At 37.3% G+C, this 19,389-nt stretch overlaps 1 protein-coding gene across 3 annotated transcripts in view; it reads left to right on the top strand.

Annotated features, from left to right (window-relative positions):
• OSBPL3 (oxysterol binding protein like 3) overlaps nucleotides 1-12,618 on the top strand; it is an 87,953-nt gene extending 75,335 nt beyond the window's left edge. For all 3 annotated transcript variants that reach the window (XM_084281295.1, XM_084281296.1, XM_084281294.1), the window contains exons 19-25: nucleotides 1,666-1,729; nucleotides 4,745-4,823; nucleotides 6,085-6,229; nucleotides 7,557-7,701; nucleotides 8,337-8,463; nucleotides 9,032-9,154; nucleotides 10,372-12,618. In XM_084281295.1, the coding sequence (XP_084137421.1) occupies nucleotides 1,666-1,729; nucleotides 4,745-4,823; nucleotides 6,085-6,229; nucleotides 7,557-7,701; nucleotides 8,337-8,463; nucleotides 9,032-9,154; nucleotides 10,372-10,468 (780 nt within the window). In that variant the 3' untranslated portion in view covers nucleotides 10,469-12,618. The remainder of the gene's footprint in view (nucleotides 1-1,665; nucleotides 1,730-4,744; nucleotides 4,824-6,084; nucleotides 6,230-7,556; nucleotides 7,702-8,336; nucleotides 8,464-9,031; nucleotides 9,155-10,371) is intronic.
• The last annotated feature ends 6,771 nt before the right edge of the window (nucleotides 12,619-19,389 follow it).

Raw genomic sequence — 19,389 nt, 5'->3', positions numbered from 1 at the left:
GATACTGGACGAATCAGTACAAAGACAGCTTTTACTGAAGGAGAACTTTAAAACAGGAGGATTCTTTAGTTGTTAGTAACTGTTCTATAACTGTGTGTAATAAGTGACAAGAGTTTATAGATGGTAAAGTTTTAGTATACTAGTGTAGAGTGGAGGAATATTAGGAAGGGAGGGTGATGTAGGAAGAAAGAAATTCCATAGAGCTTGCAAGCATTAAATAAATCTTTTTCCATCAGGAGCTGTTGCTTATTGCTTGTTTGTGCAAGCCTTTTGATGCTTACTGTAGATAACTTGTTAGCACGGACAGTGTGCAATCCATGAGGTAGATATGCAAAATGTATAAAATGACAGAGATTCTGTTGCATGACTAGAGTGTGTTCATAATAGCTCTACTTAGCTCCATGACCTTACTCTGGAATTATAACAGTTTAAGTGAGAGCTAAGTTTAACCCAGGAATTATAGTGACATCTGGGGTTAATCTGGGTGCAGTATGTGAGAGAGAGAGTGTTGCTCCCAGTGGATTAGGCCATAGCTGACAGGAATTAGCACTGCTTTATTTTTTTAACCAAGTAGAGGTTGTTCAGTGAAGAACTGAATGGGAAGAAGAGAGGAAGGGAAGAGAGGAAGGAAGGAAGGAAGGGAGGGAGGAAGGGAGGGAGGGAGGGAAGGAAGAGCTCAGTAACAAATTTGCAAAATGAACAACAAAGAAGAAATTAAAACTGCATTTGAAACGTGTATATGGTTAAGAAATGAAATGTGTAGTAGGAAAGCAACTAGGCGTGAAAATAAAGGTGTTTTTGTCAAAGAACAGTATTACACATCAGAGTATTTGGCCTGGTTAGTTTTAAGTCCTGGTCACCCAGAATGGAGAAGGTACAGCTGAGGAGGAGTGGTTGCTTTTGCTTTGTGCAGTCACCTTTGCACACCTGTGCAATCACCTTTTTATTTACTATTTTCTTTTAATAGTATGCATTGGGTATTTATTTACTTACAGTCCTCACTTTGCTGTTTCAGTCATTGCTCCAGTTCATGTATGTGCTTTTACCCAAAACCGATAAAATGCAGTGCGTGTGGTTAGAGTTTCATACAAGAAAAACCTGAGGTCTCACAAGTACAGTAGTAGGTGGGTGTTGGTAGCTGGAATTTCTTGGTTGTATTTCTCCACCCGTTTGGCCCCCCTTCAGCGATACTGACTGCTGTCTCCTCCTTCCCACTGAGTGATCTGTAGGTATTTACTGTACAGAATAATTTAGCCTCTTGGTTTTTGTTTGGTTGGTATTTTTTACTTTTTCCTATGTACTTAAAGTGCAGCTTCTGTTAATATATGAATGGAGCTTTCGGATTAACTGTAATTATCACATTAGAGACAGTGTGCAGAATATATAGTTATATTTTCATTTGATGAACAGATTCACAGGCCTTCTAAAGCGTGCTTCCCATTTCATTCTAGTTTTCTCAGGTCTCAGTACCTTACTAGTCTCACTGGCTCCCCCTTTAGGAAAGAACTGCAAAAGAAAAGCAAATGTTCAGATCGTAAATGTGATGTATGAATGAAAAATGAGAGGGAAAAAGGGAAAAAAAATAAAAATAAAAAAAAAACAAACCACGACTATTAAAGTGTTAACATGTCCATCTTTTTTTCCCCTTTAATGTCTTGCTATTAGGTCAGTCACCATCCACCTATTTCTGCATGCCATGCTGAATCTGTGAATTTTGCTTTTTGGCAAGGTAACCTTTTCGTCTATCATTTACTTTTACAGCCTTCATAGTAGTTTCATTGTGTGCCTAACATGAAATATTCTGAAATGGGGAAAAGGTTAATATCCCTTTTTATATCATATCAGAATGGCTTTAAGAAATCCTAGCCTTACTGCCATGCTTCTTATTTGTGTTTTCTGCCATTACAAAAATCTACAAGTATTTTATAACATTATTGATCATTCTTTTCATGTAAAAGTAACTGCATTTATTCAAAATCTGCTGAAATATTTTTTCTTTCTTTCTTTTTTTTTTTTTTTATGTGTGGAAGGTTTGTTTACTAGAGAAGAGTTGTACCTCAAGCTATTTATAAAAACAAGCTAGAGTAGAGCTTGAAAAACTACAAGTTAAATCCCGAGCCCTGACAGATCTTGTAATCCTGTTCTGAAAATAATTTCCAGGAATGCACATAACAGCAAGGACAAACATATTCTCCGTGTCTTTCTCTGTTAGTATTATTACAGAATGGAATATTTCATGCTGTTCCACTACTAACATTCAGTCTTTCAAAAAATATTGTGTTGGATCTTTGTTTGCTCTGTAAGTCTAGTGAAGATGCCAGCCAGTTACAATACCTGTATTGTTAGGTATTTTTGGAGTGCACAAAGAACATAACTGTGCCTTTTAACTCAGTTCGAATCCTTTGCCCAGAGTTTTGTCAATTCACTATGTAGCCATATTCTGACATTTAATTCTGTTATGATCGACTCTGCTGACTTGATTATAGTTATTATGGATACAGCTGTATTGAACAGAAACTGGGACTCTGTCATTAGTCTGGGTTTCATTATTCAACATAATTCTGTGCTTTATAAACACATACAGGACAAGAATCCTTCTTAGCTGAAAAGCAGAGGTGATCAAAATTTATTCATTTCCTGAATACTCTGTATACAAGATTAGAAAACATCCTGTCTTAATAAAAAATGAAGAGACTGATTTATTTAACAGATTTTGGAAAACTGCTGTTGCTTGACTATCGTAACGTGCATGTACAGAACAAAGTTTTTCTGTAAAGATAAGACCTGAGAATCTGGTCAGTAAGAGAGAGTCTGAGGTTTGGTCCTGATGACCCCAGAAGACTCAATCAGGCTACAGCAGGGTTTGGGCTCCTTTGGTTTGTTTGATTTATTTTGTTTTCAAGCATGGCTAGCTGAGCTTAAGGGAGATCTAGACAATGATTTCCAATGCAAAGGCAGTTTGTAAATCCTGTGGCCTCTTATTAGAGGGCTGTATTAATTTATGTGGAAAGATTAAGTTAATCATAAAGGTAGCTTGTCAGTGAGGTAAGATCTTTCTGTGCAAATATCTTTCCACTTAGCATATTATCCCCACTGCTGGAAAGGAGACAGCCCTCAGCTACATTGCCAGAGAAGTACTGTCATCCCACCAGACACTGACATTAGTTCCTCTTTCAACATCAAGAAATCTCTGGATCATTCCTGTCGAGCCGTTAAGACTGGGTTCTGACAGTGATGGTTATTTCAGAAGCTGTTTTTCCTTACTTAAGAAACTAAAGCGACTTTTGCAGAACCTATTTGAAAGGACAAGAACAATGGAAATGCAGAATAGAAACTTCCAGCTATTACAGTATCTGTGCCTCAGTTAGTCTGAGCATAGCTTTGAAAGAACACTTGGCTTATTTTAGCTCTCCTAAAATTTTTGCATGATGAAGTTACACACTGGATCCTAAGATGTTTGCAATTTAATGATCTCTGTGTGACTTTCTGAGACCGTAGAACACAGTCTGACAATACATTTTAACTGTTGAACTCTGCAGGGTCTGTCATTGCTCTTTTTCTTTCATCCCAGTGCAGAAGAAAGAAACCTAGTGCAGAATTCAGTTCAGCTATGATGTCAAGGTAGTTTTGGACCTCTTGCTGTGCAGTGTAGGAATCATGACAGAATTCCTGTCACTAGAGATACTGATCCAACGTAAACCTTCAAAACAAACAAACAAAAAAGAAGGTCCTTTTCTCAAGTGGTAAGAAAAGGAATGTTTTTTCCATTAGGAATTCTTCCTCATGTCCCATGCCAGTTTTTGCAGTGGTAGGCAGTTTGATGTGGCTCGGTCTTGTAATACATGCACATATACTTGGGAACAGGTAATCTCCTAACTCCAGTTTGAGTATCTATCTCACAAGAGGTTCCCCCCAGCAACTGCGTGGGAAGCAGTAGTCAGGAAGTTAGTACTTAGTGTACTATCATCTTTTTGAGACTAGAGATGAATTATTCCCTCATTTTGAAATTGCTCCACGAACAGAATTGGGGATCCTAGCGTCTAATACAGCAAGGATACTATCAACTCAGCTCTGAAGTTGTCAAAGTTACTGCCTGATTATCTGGCCTAATTTAACTCCATACCCTTTCAGCCATGCTTCCCTGCCCATGTTTATTTCACTTCAACATCAAATAAGTTGCTAATTTGACAACTGCCTCAAGAAAGTTTTATAAATTCGCATTGAGATTTCTCATCTTCTTTTTTGGAGGAAATGACTTGAGAATTGGACAGTTCTTTCTCTGATTCAGACCAGATTTTAAAAGGCCAGTTAAACTTCCAGGGGAAGTTGGACTAAATCCCTCTCCAATTTTCTGCCCTTTGTAGCATTCTCTTGCTTCTTCACTATGGATGTTGCTAGTTGTTACATTCTTGTATTAGAAATTCTGGCTTGGGTTTTTGAAATGTCTGCAGTAGAAACTGAATTGCAGATGAACATACACTGTTGATAGCTTATTCAAATTCCCCTCTTTTGAAAGGTTCTTAAGAGACGACTTTTAGAACTCTGGTGCTTTTCTATTTAAAAAAACACTAATGTGAAAAAACTTGCAGCTCTTAGAAGTTCCATAGCATTACTTTGAACACTTTATTTTGTTGCATTTCATTATTATGAGTTTCCTAAAAATAAAGTAGAATCCAGATATAGGTTGATTCACCCATGCCTCTGACTAAACCTCTTTTTTTTTTTTTTCCTCCTCCTGTTTCAGATGTAAGATGGAAAAACAAATTCTGGGGAAAGTCCATGGAAATTGTTCCAGTTGGTACAACACATGTAACTCTTCCAGCGTAAGTGCTTCAGTCTCATATTGCTGTTTGCACACAGATACACACATGCTTACATGCACTGGAGCTACATTTATCCAGATGAGGACAAGCTGTACTGTGTAAATGAGACCTCTGGAAGAACTGGTGATTATGATTTAGTTTAAAAAGAAGGAGAAGGGAAAAAAAAAAAAAGACCAGAAGCTCTAAATATTTCAAAAGTTATCAAACCAAAAGATGAAATAAAAATGGTCACTTTTGTGTGTTTTGAAAAAGACAAAGTTGGTATTTTCATACTCTGGTTGAATTTCAAGCTTAGTTGCATAGAAGAGCTGCATGGTAAAGGAAGCTATGAATTCAGGGGTTGTTGCTATATTTGTGCCTGTGTTCACAGAGACCCTAACACCATGGAGTCTAGGTCTATAGCTGAAGCTGATAGCTGTCCTCACTGCTTAAGTAATTATTATAAGTGATAAACAGCATCAGTAGCATATCTAATATTTATTTTCCAAGGCAGTTGGAGTAACTATAATTAAGTGTTGAGTATAGTCTGATTTTTTAAAAAAGAAAAATCTGCAGTGTTCCTATGCTGGCTTCTCAAAGAGCCTGTTATGGATCAACAGTTAAAATTCTGGCCTATATCCAGCATGGTTGCAGAAATGGAGGTCTAAAAGTTGAATAGTGTTCCAGTTATATCTGTTTTCCAAAGACAGTCTATAAATTTAATTATTCTTCCTTATTAAAAAAAAATAAAATAAAATAGCCCAATATAGTCAAAAGGTAGTGTATTGTGCTCTCTTATTCATAGTGGCTAGATTAAGCTGTGGAGTGAGAGGTCTTTAGGATGTGAGTGAAGGTTCAGAAGCAAGGTAACTACCAGAGTAGTACCCATGGTGGGCTGATGAACTGGAAAATTTTCTGATTCACATGTTGTCTCCATGTGCTGGTTTGTATCCCTGTGAGAAAGATATCTTATGTAGATTTGCATACAAATGGCAGAACTGAGAGAAAACTGAAAGTTTATAGGAGAAGTTAATAGGGTATTCTGGGAGATGGTATTGTTTTCATGGGCTTTGTGAAAGAAGGAAGAATATATGAGGACAAGAAGACCAAGACATTATTAAAAAATAAAGATTTCCATTTCACCTTTTCTTCTAATTTCACCATTTCTAAATTCACCTTTTTTTTTTTTTTTTTTCTAATTGAGTTCTCTGCATTTTTTTCAAAAGTTTGTAAGCTAGTTTAAACATGGTGTGAGACTTCTCCTGTATGTATTTTCTTACAGTTTTAAAGACCACTTTGCATGGAACAAGGTGACATCTTGCATCCATAACATCTTAAGTGGACAAAGATGGATTGAACATTACGGAGAGATCATCATCAAAAATCTTAACGATGACACTTGTTACTGCAAACTGACTTTTGTAAAGGTGACTCAGGAACTGCAGCAATTTTGGCAGTGCCCTTTCTAGCATCCACAGGGGGTGGATGCTGTCTGCTGAAACCCAGTACAACTGCTTACACGCTGTTTTCCTATAGTTCTGTAATTACCTGTGATTCTCTGAGAAGTGTGAACTCTAAATGAACTGCAGCTCAATAGGTAGAGCAAGGCAAGAGAAAAAAAAATAAAATAATAATTCTCAGGTGATTCTAGCTGAAAAAAAGTATGAGGATGGGAAAGGAAGAAATATCATCAAAAACCTAGTCTGTGTTTGACAAGAGAGGTAGGCACAAGGTGTTTACTGCACGGATCCTGCTAAGCCATTGTCCTGCGCTGTGGTTGTATTCATCCAGCAGCTGTAGAACCAGAGCTTACGCGGGGTATTTCAAACAATGCACTTCTGTAGCCTTGTGCAGATAGGTGGAAGCGCTTAAGTGAGGTCTTGTGCTGTTTTTCAAAACTTTTGCTTCAGTACAAGGCCGAAGTATATAACTTCCTAAAGAAATGCCCTCATAACTGAAATAAAAATTAGGTTTTAGCAGTAGATGCCTTCTTCCTAGAAAGAGAAAAACAATTTAAAACCTAAAATAATGCTAAAATTTCTAACCTTAGAAATTTTGCACAGCATACTAGGAATCTTAACTTAACCTGAGTTTTCTGATTCTAATTGCTGGAGCAAGGCTGTGCTTTTCATAGCTCCTGTCTGCACAGCCTGTCTCCAAGTACTTCAGCATTCCAATGCAGCATGACATGCTCAGCACCAGAAGGAAAGTGGGTATCATCATTTTCCTTTTCCTACTTCTGAATACTATGTGCTTTCTAAGAAGCATTAAAGTGAGGCATTTAGGTACGTAATTGAAAGCACTGTAATGTATTTGCAGAGCTGCAACAGATTTTTGGAGTTCACATTTTAGATTGAGATACTGCAAGTTTTATACCTTTGATATTATAAATTGGCAAAAGTGGAAATCACTGTGAGTAACAGTGTTTTCTTTTTCTGTTCTGCAAATCTGGGGAGGACGTCAATAACTATGTCAGAAATCAGTGTTACCTATCATTGGACAAAATGAAGTCAGCTCTGCTTCACCTAGTGCTGCCCTTAAAAAAAAACAGACAGAATAGATACAATTCTCAATAGTAGTATTTTAATTAGCTAATTCATAGTACTAACAGCAGTTCTTTGTTCATGATATTGTAATGTACATATCAATGAATAATTTCCATTTCAGAAAAATACTCTACAGCATGGCAATATCACGCCAATATTGCGCTTGACCTCTCACGCACCTTTTTCCTCCTGTTCCTTTTGATTCTAGGCAAAGTATTGGAATCCAAATGTACACGAGATTGAAGGCAGTGTTATGGATAAAACTGGGAAAGTTGTGCATCGGCTCTTTGGGAAGTGGCATGAAAGTTTATACTGTGGGACGACTTCATCTTCAAACTGTATTTGGAGAGCAAGTTAGTGACCAGAATGGTTAACATACAGAACTTAAAGTCTGCTTGAGAATTGCTGTTTATTTTCACTTATTAGGCCCCCACTTCTTTTTGTTTCTATATGGAATATTAGAATTTTGTCAAGCATTTAAAATTTAGACCTGAAGAATAATAAATCATTTAACTTAAATAAAATTCAGATCTTAATCCCATGGCTTCCTGCCTTTTCCTCATTCTCCCTCATTTTTGTATCTGGCTATAAAGGAGGTATTCAGGACTCTATAAGGAAGAAGAACAAACAAACAAAACAACACCCCCCCCCACGTTTTTGTGTACAGAATTGCGATTCATGTATTAAACATTGAAGGATAGCCCACATAGCTCAGCTCTGTAACAAGAGCCATGAAGTTCTCCCAAACCTCATGGGTTTTTGTCTACTGTTGTTTGAAAAAGGGCTATGATTGTAGTACGTGTTTCATCACAGTTGTGCCCTGATTCAACTTATGAGATGCCTCTTATTCCTCCAAAACTGAGACCAGCTTCAGAGATACAAATAAGAAAGAAAAAAGACTGACGGGAGTTTGATATTGTCCTTCTACAGATAGACACTTTTAATTGGAATTCTCAATGTACTTTTTTATGTATTTTTTTTTCTGTAGATCCTATGCCTAAAGACTATGAGCAGTGGTATGGATTTACTCAGTTTGCATTGGAGTTAAATGAACTGGACCTGCAAACTAGGTCATTACTTCCATCCACTGATACACGTTTTAGGCCAGACCAAAGGTAAGAAGTTTCCCTCATACGTATCTTCCTCAAGTAGTTTTAATCTTCTGTAAACTCATTTTACCCCTGAGCTCAGGTGTCTACTTTATATAGGTACCTGCAGAGTGCTTCCATTTTTACATCACTTCTGCATCTGAAACAGACATTTTAATCAGTTACCAAGAGACGGTCTAGTCATTATGGATCAGTGTTTTCTGGAAATGGTTTTGGATGCTTCAGTTTCTAGATAATTGCTTTTTCAACAACGGTTTTAAAACTTCTGTTGTTAGGCATACTGTGTTTGAATAGCCAGAAGCTGAGACACTTGAATTTGCTTTTTGCAGTGGAATTTCTACCATTGCTATCTTCCAATGAAAAGGTTCTAATATAAAGATTACTTTGAACTTAATGTGAGAATTACTTTTCCTTTGGTGCTTTTTGCTAAGGTAGTTGTCTGCAGATGTAGTTTTTTACCTTTCAAACACTGTGAACCACCTGCTGTAAGGATTAGATTCTGGAGCTCTAGAGGACTTGACAAAGATGGGGACAGAAGCACCAACTGTGTCTTTTCTCATTGCTGCTCCTACAGGTTTCTAGAAGAAGGGAATATTGAAGGAGCTGAAATGCAAAAACAGAGAATTGAGCAACTACAGAGAGAACGACGGAAGGTGCTGGAAGAAAACAATTTAGAGCATCAGCCTAGATTTTTCAGGTACTGTACAATAATTAGCATATAACATCATTTATTGAAATGTTTATTATAAATCTAGTTCTAAATTACCATAAATCATGCTCCAGTTTTCCCAGGTTTCTTCTAAATTCTTTCTTTGTTGTTGTTGGTGGGTTTTTTGGTTTGGTTTGGTTTTGCTTTTTTTGCTGACGGTGAATGGTATTTGGTCCAAGTTTGAATTTGCCTGAGGAGTAAACGTAGCACCTTTGATTCTTTCAAGCAAGGTGACATAGGTCATTTTAGCTTAATTATCTCTGCTGAACTCCTGATGAGTTCAGTGGGATTGCCTTGTGCAGCAGTGTGCAGAGGTGAAGCCTTTCATATTGAGGGATGCTTTTGAGAAAGTTTCCCCCATTTAATGGCAAGATAATTGTGATTTAGAGAGCACTTTGTTTCTTCCTGTTATAAATCAATTAACAGGGTACTTCAGCTACTGAAAGACAAAAATGAATGCTAGTGAGGATGTGGCCTTTTGGCCTCCAGCTTCTCTGTTGAGTATGCAGTGAAAGAGTTAGACCCAAGGTGAATGTTTTATGGGCTTGTGTATCATAGTTATGATATATAATTAGTTATAATAGTTATAATAATATAATTAGGATCTGGGATCCTGATTGTTTTCTGAATAGATACGGTACTTAGGAGGAGTAAGAATTGGAGGAACACAGAAAGGTTTAAAATAGATGCAAAGAGGAAATGGCTTAGGCCAGTGCCTGTCTGAGGAACTGGTGAGCTAACTACAGAAAAGCAAACTTTACTTCCAGCAGGCTAAATAGACAGGAGAAAAGCAGTGTCTAAGTAAAGCAGTAAAGCAGTGTCTAAGTAAAGCAGTACTATGTTGTATCTTCACAATGAGGATTGTAAATAAGGATGAAGATTTGAATCCTTATAATGAGGATTTGAAAAATTGAGATTTGTGCTGTAGGTTTAAATGACAGAATAAACAATTAGTTACTATATAGCAAAAGTGTTACCAAATGTTAGGTTAGATATGAAACACGCATTTTGCTTTTCAATGTAGATTTCTCCCTCCAACAAATCACAAGCTCTGATTTACGTTGAATGCTGTACTGAGTTTCATTGCACCTGGTTTGTGGGCTGGATTGGGTATCTGTGCAACCCTCTACTTTACACTACACAACGAATCTAGAAAATACAAGCCTTACATAAAAAAAAATAATCAACTGTTTAATCTTTGTTAGGAAATCCAAAGATGACTCCTGGGTGAGCAATGGAACCTACATGGACCTTAGAAAAGAACCTGGTTTTTCCAAACTGGACAATCCTGTCCTCTGGTGAAAGAGGAGCCAAGTGAAGATGTTCTGTGCTGTTTTCTTGGATCTGATTTCAAAGAAGTATATATAAATATATGTGTATATATATATATATCTCTACACACACACATATAATATATGTGTGTGGGGGTTGTATGTGTGCAAGTGTGCATATCTCCAGAATTGTGCTTACTTTAGGATATGATAATTCATTTGTTTTCTCTACTCTATTGCAATGATTGTTTGAATGTATAAATACCCTAACTTCTTTTTATAAAATATTTAATAAATAGCACTGAATGTTAACAACTAGAGGGAAAAGAGGAGCTTTTACACTACTTTTCCAAGGTGTGTTGGTAATGTCAGTTCTGCGTTAACTTATGCCTTATTGAGTTGCGTTGGAGACAGTAGCATTGGCTTCTCCTAGCTGTGCTGAGAAATGAGCATAAGCCTTAGTAACTCAAACTCTAAGTAGGCTTCCACAGTTCAATGAGTAGTTCAGCTGTCTCTGGGCTGGTCTAAATTCCTAAAAACGCATTATCGGTTGGTGCTGAAATCTGAGCACGATCCTTTGCTGCCTGTGGAAAAGATTCAAATAAGCTTTGGTTTCTATTAGCTTTCTTACTAGCGTTATGGAAGCAGTAGTTCTGAGCTTACTTCAGTGGATTGATGGCTGTATAAGTGTACCTGGCTAAAAGCAGTGCTAGAAATTCAGGAATCGCCAACATTTTCCACTGGGAATCTTCAGATTTATAGCCCCCAACAGGGCAAGAGGAAGAGATCTTTTGTATATAATGGTTGAGCACTGACTAGATGAAGCAGTTCTCTCTTTTTCCAGTAAGTAATGTGTATACAGAGCACAAAATCCTGTGCTTCCATAGCTTCATTTGTTTTTATTAACCTAAAAATTGCAACAGTAAGTCTTTTTAAAAAGTAAGCAAACTGATTGTTTTAATCTAGTATTTTTTTCTTAGTATTTTGATATTTTCTACCTCTTCAAAAATAAACAACATATTTAAGATCTTATATTTAAAAAATGACCATCTGCCTTATGGAGAAATGTATGGAATTGTTGATCTTCCTCTGTTTGTTATGTTCAGATAAATATTAAGTGTCTTGCACTAAATCAATTGCTTCTCTTTCCTGTAATTTTATACATTTGGGTAGATTTGCAAGAGTATGAAACCATAGGTCAAAATATACCAGGAAACAAATGTAGCAGAATTAGCACTTTTGAATGAAGATTATAGTGATGGGCAATTTTTATTTTTTTTTTCCATGACATCGCAGTGCTCGTGAACTAATTGCACTCCTGCCTATCTGCAGCTCAAACCCGACTCATTCTTCAAGTCTGTTCTGTGTGTCTGTGACTCTCTGGCAAGAAAACACTTTTCAAGTTTAGATCTATATCCACCACAACCCTCATTTTTTTCATACATGCCACTTCTACAATAGAAAATACACCCTATCTATGATAAATGTTGTTGGCATGTTTACCTGGCTTATGACTGGAACAAATGGACAATACATGCATAAAGGTTACTGGTACCTTAGAAAAGCTTACGTTCGTTCGTTCTTTCTTTCTTTCTTTCTTTCTTTCTTTCTTTCTTTCTTTCTTTCTTTCTTTTTTTATTTTTTTTTATTTTTTTACATCTTACAGCATTATTCTAAAGAAAACCCATTAAAGCAGATCCATGTAATATATGTAATGAAGGAAGTACTACAAAAACTTCCATTTTAAACCAAATCCATGGTATCAGTTTGGATGTATATTTAAATTTTTTTTCCTGTTACCCTGATGCTTCATTGTCTTACAATCAAATGCTTCTTCGCCATTATTCACTTTGTCCAGGAACTCTGTTTCACTATCGTTTCTGTAATTTATTACCAAAAATGTTAGCATAACTCTCTGTTTAATGTGTCTTTTAAAGATTCAGCTAGCACTCCAGCAGCTTACAACAAGGCAAGGTTCAAGTCAGTATGAAAACAAAACCCATGCTTTGATTCTGAAGGAAATCTTAACCTCTGGGGACTGTTTGGCTTTTCAAGGAAAATGAGACTCTTTTCATGGCTTGAGCCTTTCTATTTTACTCTTGTATTATTAAAACTTGGCACAGAAATGAGTGGATATTTGTAATTATCCTTGTTGCTGGCAATTACCATTTGTATGAAAAATTACACACATTTAACAACAAAGGAGGTAGGAGAAAGGGAAAAAAAAAAAAAAAGCTTTTAAGAAAGGGAGTAAAATTTATGGAGGATACATTAAATTTGCTCATTGTCATATTTGGCAGCTATTGTGATTATTGTCTGATCTGATTGCTGGTTTTGTATTTTGTACATGTGGAGTGGATTTTCCCCTACTATGTCATACGAGCTAATAGTTGATAGCTTTCAAAATTAAAGGAATAGAGGCAACAAGAGAGTTAAAGAACCGTAATGCATTAAAATTTGTGGGTGTTAAACAAAAACTCATTTAATTTGGGGTGTTTGAGTCATGATTTTTGAGAAGTCAGACTGGTGCTGTTGTCTTGTATCTTCCAATCCAAAATGTCTAAAAGACATTTACTTAATGACAGGGAGAATTGGGCTGGGAAGTGCCTTATAGAAAATTGTTTCCTTTGACAAAATTCCCGTAGCAGGAAGGCAAAACTCAGAATTTTACTATCTTCCTCTGTAAAATAACGCCCACAAAGAGCCTGGTGCATTTTTTAGATAAACAAAGGGAAATTGTTTCAGAAGAACTCCTTTTGTAAATCTGTGATACGCATCTGAAAACCTGGTGTAACCAGTTGCAAATGATCCTCTGACCCCACATTTCCAACTACAATATAGTTGTCCCTGCTTACCTTTGTGCGAAGCAGTTGGGTGTAGTTGTTAAGCTTCTGACAACTGTATATTAAGAAGTGGAAGAAAAATGTCTCTGTTACTTGTGTATTTCTATTAAAAATATATATATATTATATATATTCATCATTCACAAACCTTAATACATTCTATAGTTATTCTTGGTGAAATAATGACATTTTAGTAATTGTTTTCCAAAAACTTCAGCTGTGTTAGAGTGCCTAACTTACATTAGTTTTCTGCAATATACTAAGACATATGTTGTTTTTAGTGACTGACATTTAGAGCCTTTCTACCTGAGTACTAGAAAGAAAATAGCAAGCAACTTACTGCATCCTTTCATGCGCAGCAGTGACTCCCAAACTGTTCAGCTCAGTGGATCAGTCCTAGAATTTCCTGTTGACCATTGCCTGCTGTTTTAGCACTCTTACTTGATGACTTTGTAAACATTACTTAATGTGATTTGGGGAGGCAGTTTGAATACCATTCATGGAGCTCTCCCTTCCCTCCTATACCCCTTCACAAAGTGAAAAGCTTACAATAAATTTACATCAAGGGGATGGAGCAGCTCACGCCTTTGGGTGTTAAACCACTACTTAGTTTTCAAATCAGCAAAGAGAGAGGAAAAAAAATATTAAAAAAAAGCCCGAGGAAATAGTAATCATAGAAATAGAAACCCACAGCTGTATTCTCAAATTTTCAGATTTGACACTGAGGTTCTGATTTTGGTGCAGAGATTTGGTGTTACGAAACAACAGAGTAACTTGTTTAGGACGCTACTCTTGGAAGGATGAAATGCTGTTTAGACTGAGTGGAACTAGACTGCACCACTACTTATTGCATCCCTTTTCTAATATTTGCTCTCAGATTTATGCTTTATGTGTTAGTTTGCCAAAATCTGTCAACCTTTTTGGGTACTTTTTGAAATACAGATCCAGTCAAGTACTTAGGTTTTTCATACAGAGCCTAGAAAATCAGCTGGTCCTTATTTGAAAGACCTGAAGCTGGGTTGCTGGCTTCTGTTAAAACCTGGCCCCTGGAGGAGGTGGTGGTTGCAAACTTGGTCACCTTATTTTTTGGCACTTTACTGATTAAACTGTCCTTGAAGAGTGTCAGGCTGTTGAAGCCAGACCGCTGGACAGAGAGGAACACAAATTCACAGGGCCAGAACATCCAGCCAGGGACAGCTTTGAGGTTGGGCAAAGGTTCAAAGCTGGTCTTAAATAAATGAAGACCCGGCCCCCCAATTTCCCTCAACAGTTTACAGTGCTGTTAGGCTTTCTGTGTGGCCCCCTCGTATCTTAAAGTCCTTATTCAGTGTCCCATTTTCTCTTTATTAAAAAATAAATAAATCCCAAAGAATAGTAAAACATCCCACCCTAACAGGATTTCAAATGACAAAACATGCCTAAAAGCTGCAGTTACAAATTTCTTCCACAAACATCATGGTCTATTTCTGTACCTTTTCCTTGACTTTGTCACAGTTGTACTCTGGAGCCAGACCACAGCCTGGTAAGGGTGCTGCAGAAATATCCAGCTACAGCTGCTCAGCATATTCCTCATTAACATTCTCGCATCTGCTTTGTATAAATCTGTTCTATTGTGTCTCTAGATGATCAGCTTTGCAGAGCAGGACGTTTTCAGTGTATCTTATTTTGTTCAATACAGCTTTTTTTGTACATTACTCATACAACAGGGAGGGGGATGGAGGCAAGCTGAAGAGTACAAAACCTGGCCTACCATGCAGATAAAATAGCGAAGGATGAAACCCCAATTTCTCCACATAACTGAGTGCATCTTGCAAGAGTTGGATGGTCCTATTCAAAAGAATGAAGCTATAATGAAAGGTTCTTTTGGTACTGTTTTCATTCATGGATTTTGCCTACTATAAATAAATTTCCCAGTGTTTACTAACTCATCCTTTCTATTTTCTAGCTACTGGTGGGTGCAACTTACTCCAGCAGCTGTGAGTTGTTAAGAAATTGCAAATGTTATCTGGCTTATCTATTGAAGTTTAGTAACTGTAACTTATCACCAAATATATTATTGAACTGCTCAGTTCTTAGGTACTGTTCTTGCTGCAGCTTTTGAAAGCAATAAGAAAAAATTTCCACATAAGTAGTCGCTGTATGTTAAAAAAAATAAATAGGCGGTGTGTTTTTTTTAATGGAAATTGTTGATATGGTGTTACTGTTGTACAAAACAAAACTGTATTAAAGCTTACGGGAATGTTTTGGAGATTGATCCACGTGAGATGATGAGCTCCGTATCTTCGAGGTGTCTATGAGAATATTTGGTACACCTGAGAATCGGGCAGTCTTGTATTTATGTTGAGTGTTTTACTAGTTTTGGTGTTGGAAAACACGCCACATGTATGAGGTATTACATATGCAAAGCTGCTAAATGTTGAAATTGTTGTTTGTTTTGATAGGGCATTAGTGATTTCAGGATGAAGAAGGGTATCATGTTAGAATTAGCACTGACTTTCAGATTTTTGAGAAAAACTGCTGTAGTCAGGATCACTCCTGTTTTCTGCATTCCTTACTGCAAAAATTTGTAATACTGTTGGAGCACCTTGACGTGCAATTTGATTTACTTCTTTGTCTCTGTAACCAATTTAGTTGGATGTTAATAAATCAGACTTGCAAAAGGTCATAGAGCACCCTCACTTTTTCCCAGGGGTTGTAAGCATCTTTCTTCAAAGGTTGTTATTGACAGCTGAAACAAGTTTAGCTGCTGTAGTGATCTGTGAGCTTTATACCTGCTATAATGGCAAGTATGAAAGCTTCCATCTGCTAGAAGTCTTATTTATCACTCCCACAATCTGTCTTAGAGTTAACTTTTGCAATTTTCCAGTTGGTCACCACTTACCTGCACACACTGTACGGCACTGCCACTTGGCTACTATGCCAGACACTGGACCAGGGAAAGGGGTAAGCTGACGGAATTCATTTACAGTTCTAAGTTGGTTCTTAAAAGCAATTTTTAGGAGACAGATGTGCAGCACAAATGCTATGCTTTAGCATGGAAGTGGAAACCACAAACCACATGTTCTCAATAAAACAACTTTTAAAAGCAAGGAAACATAGTATTTGCTGGATAAAATAAATAGCTGGAAGAAAACTATCACTGTGGTGTTTTCTCCCTCACAGAATGGTGGTTTAGTACAACTCTGTCAATCAACTGTGCCTCCCAGTCCCACCATATGTGTGTAAGATACAATACAGATGGATTAGGGTCATGAAAAATGTGGGAGTACAGTGAGTGTAATTCCTGACCATCCTGTAATGCCAGACTGCAGTTCTGCAGCACTTCTCACACTCAATGTGTAAAAAAGGTTTGTTGGGAGGAAGCATGGAGGTTCCAGGAAGAGCTGGGAAAATTGGATAAATGAATCTGGTACCCCACAAAACATCTTCAGTTGTATGTGGCAGGATAAGGAGGCCACAGGATAAGGAGAAAGGCCACAAGAAATGCAGCTTTTACATGTATAGTGGGCAAGAATCTTCTGTTCTGTGAAATCCAGCTGTTTTGATAGCATATTGGGCTTTTAACTTTAAAACTTATCATGATGTCATTGGGGATCACTTCATTACTGATTAATTTCAGAGATTTAATCTGCTCTAAGTGGTACCTGAAGCAGCTAACATTTAGTTCACTGGGAAAAAAAAAAAAAAAAGCAGTTTACACAAGTAGTGAGTATTTTTTTCATAACTGTAAAAGGGAGAGAAAGATGGCAAAGGATCCTTGTTATTGGTGCCCTGGTCATGAACACCGAGGGCAATAGGAACTTTTCTCACAGAGAAATGGATTTGGGGTGAATTTATCATGATTTACCCTGGAGCTAATATTATGCCAAGTTCCCACCTTGCAGTTAGTGCTAAGATAAAATATGCTCTCTACTCTGTAGAAGTACAAGGTGAATGTGGTTCGTGCAGACCTTGCATCCAATTTGTGTTTAATCTCAGTTGTCTGTTCATTTATAGTAATCTCTATTTTAAAGTCAGTGCTTACTGCAAAATGATTCAAACCACCATAGCGTGAGGAAAAACATTGACAGCTGAGCAAAGCTTGCTCTGCTTAGTAACTGTCACATCTTGGCTTCTTCCTTTTTTCAGTGCCTCTGTTACATTTCTTTCGTCTTGCAAGCAATGCTCTCCATGCTCAGATTGTTGATTTTTAACTTAGATACCCCTTCTAGTGCAGCAGATGCATAACAAGTTGTAGGGTTAGTCTAGGTGGTTTTTTGTTTGTTTGATTGTTTGTTTGTTTGTTTTTAAGGGGCTAAAAGCTGTCCAGATATGAGTTTCTTCTCTCTACTTACAAACTTGTATATTTGCTTGCTTTATACCAAGGGATATATTTCAACTTGCTATATGTAAGCCCTCATTTGAAGTAAATCAACATTGCTCTACTGAGCTGAGTATAACTGAGGCTAAAGTTAACTTAGAATTTGACTCTGTGGATTCATTGATGTAAGTTTTTATAGGCTCTTGGAACAATAATAAATTCCTGGAAGACGAGATGTTGCGTATGAATGCATCAGCTGAGGTTCCTGTCTCTAATTTCATAGACTTAGGGAATTACTTGGCTTTCTCTGTTAGGGCACTATTTCTCTTCTAGGATTTTGAGCTATGTTTCAATTGCTATTTTAGCAAGACCAGATGTTAGATTGAAAATATAATTTTCTGCATAGTTAACATTGTTTTCCTTTATAAAGTATTTATTTAATAAAAACTTGACTTCCTAAATTACAGAATTCTTTTTTTTTTCTTTTCTTTACACATGTAAAAGAAAAGATGCCTTGATGAAGGGTGCAGTAAAACTACTTTGAATTATTGCAGTACAAGCCTTGAGAAATCTTTTCCTTCTGAGGTTTTATGAGGGTATGTCTGCAATGCCTTGATTGCTGCCTAGAGCAAGGAAGATTATGTAGATTTATCAATAGATGAGAACCTGTCTAAAAGCTGAGAGAGATTTACTGTTTTGTTTACTCTAATGTTTGCTATCATCTCAGCCACTGTCAAACTGAAGATGGAGTGAAGTCAAGAGATCATCCTACTTGTATCACTGTTTGCTACTAGCACTTCAGTCTGTGAAACAAATCTTGTGAAAACAACTAGAGCCATACAATAGCTAAACAGGTTAGGGGGATGGGAAAACCAATTTTCATAGGAAGTTCAAAAATAGTGCACCAAACTCTGACGTCCTGTTGTAGGAGAAATATCTACTGAGAACTTTGCCTGAAAAAGAGCACTGACAGTAGGTCAGTTAGGACAAGCTTGACTTTTTTGGAGTTCTCTAGGTACCAAAAGTTGGTGAGCCTAGCCTGTCCTTAACCTGTTCCCTTTCCTTGTTTTGGGGAGAGTAATACTTCAGCCAAAGTTTGTGGAGGGTAGAGAACTCGATGATACTACATTCTTACCTTTTGTGGATACCAGAAACTGGAAAAGACATCCAGATGTGCTACATCGCAAGAAAGGCTACAGTAGGAGCTCCACTGTATTTTATCTAGCCACAGAGCTTTCTAAACTGAGGCTCATGTGAATGTTTTCTTCTCTAATGCTGGCTCCAACGTAGATAACAACAGGAATTATTTTGTTTGAAACGATGGGGGGAAGGAATGAGAGGGAAGAGTACATATTGTTGAAATAAGCTTCTCGGTATTGAAGTTTGCAGTCATGAGGTCCTAGGGAAAAGAATGAGAGCAGCTCACATGTTGCCAGCACTGTTTGCTCATGGTTTCCTTTTGTACTCACACTTCCTTGCAGGATACAGCTGGTCTTCCTTCTCTCTTTCAAGTTGCATTGCTCACACTGTGGTATATTGGCGCTGGTGAGGCTGGAGAGTAACTCTGGAAGAACCAAGTAAAACCTAGGTGACTACAAACAATTCTGTAACAAGAAGAGCATTCCTGTCTCCCAGCTGCAAAGAGGAAGGCTCTGAGAATAAGAAAGTCATCCACCCCAGATTACTTGCACCACCCCTTACAGATGCTATCACCGAAAGCGATGTGTCACTCAGACAAACAGGGGCAGCACAAGGAGCAAGGACAACGGTCTCAGTCCCATGGCAGAGCACAAAAAATAATAATAATAT

Source organism: Netta rufina (genome assembly GCF_964035555.1).
Source record: "Netta rufina genome assembly, chromosome: 2".
Lineage (NCBI taxonomy): Eukaryota > Metazoa > Chordata > Aves > Anseriformes > Anatidae > Netta > Netta rufina.
The sequence above is the reverse complement of the archived record's forward strand: the minus strand, read 5'-3'. Positions and strand labels throughout refer to the sequence as shown.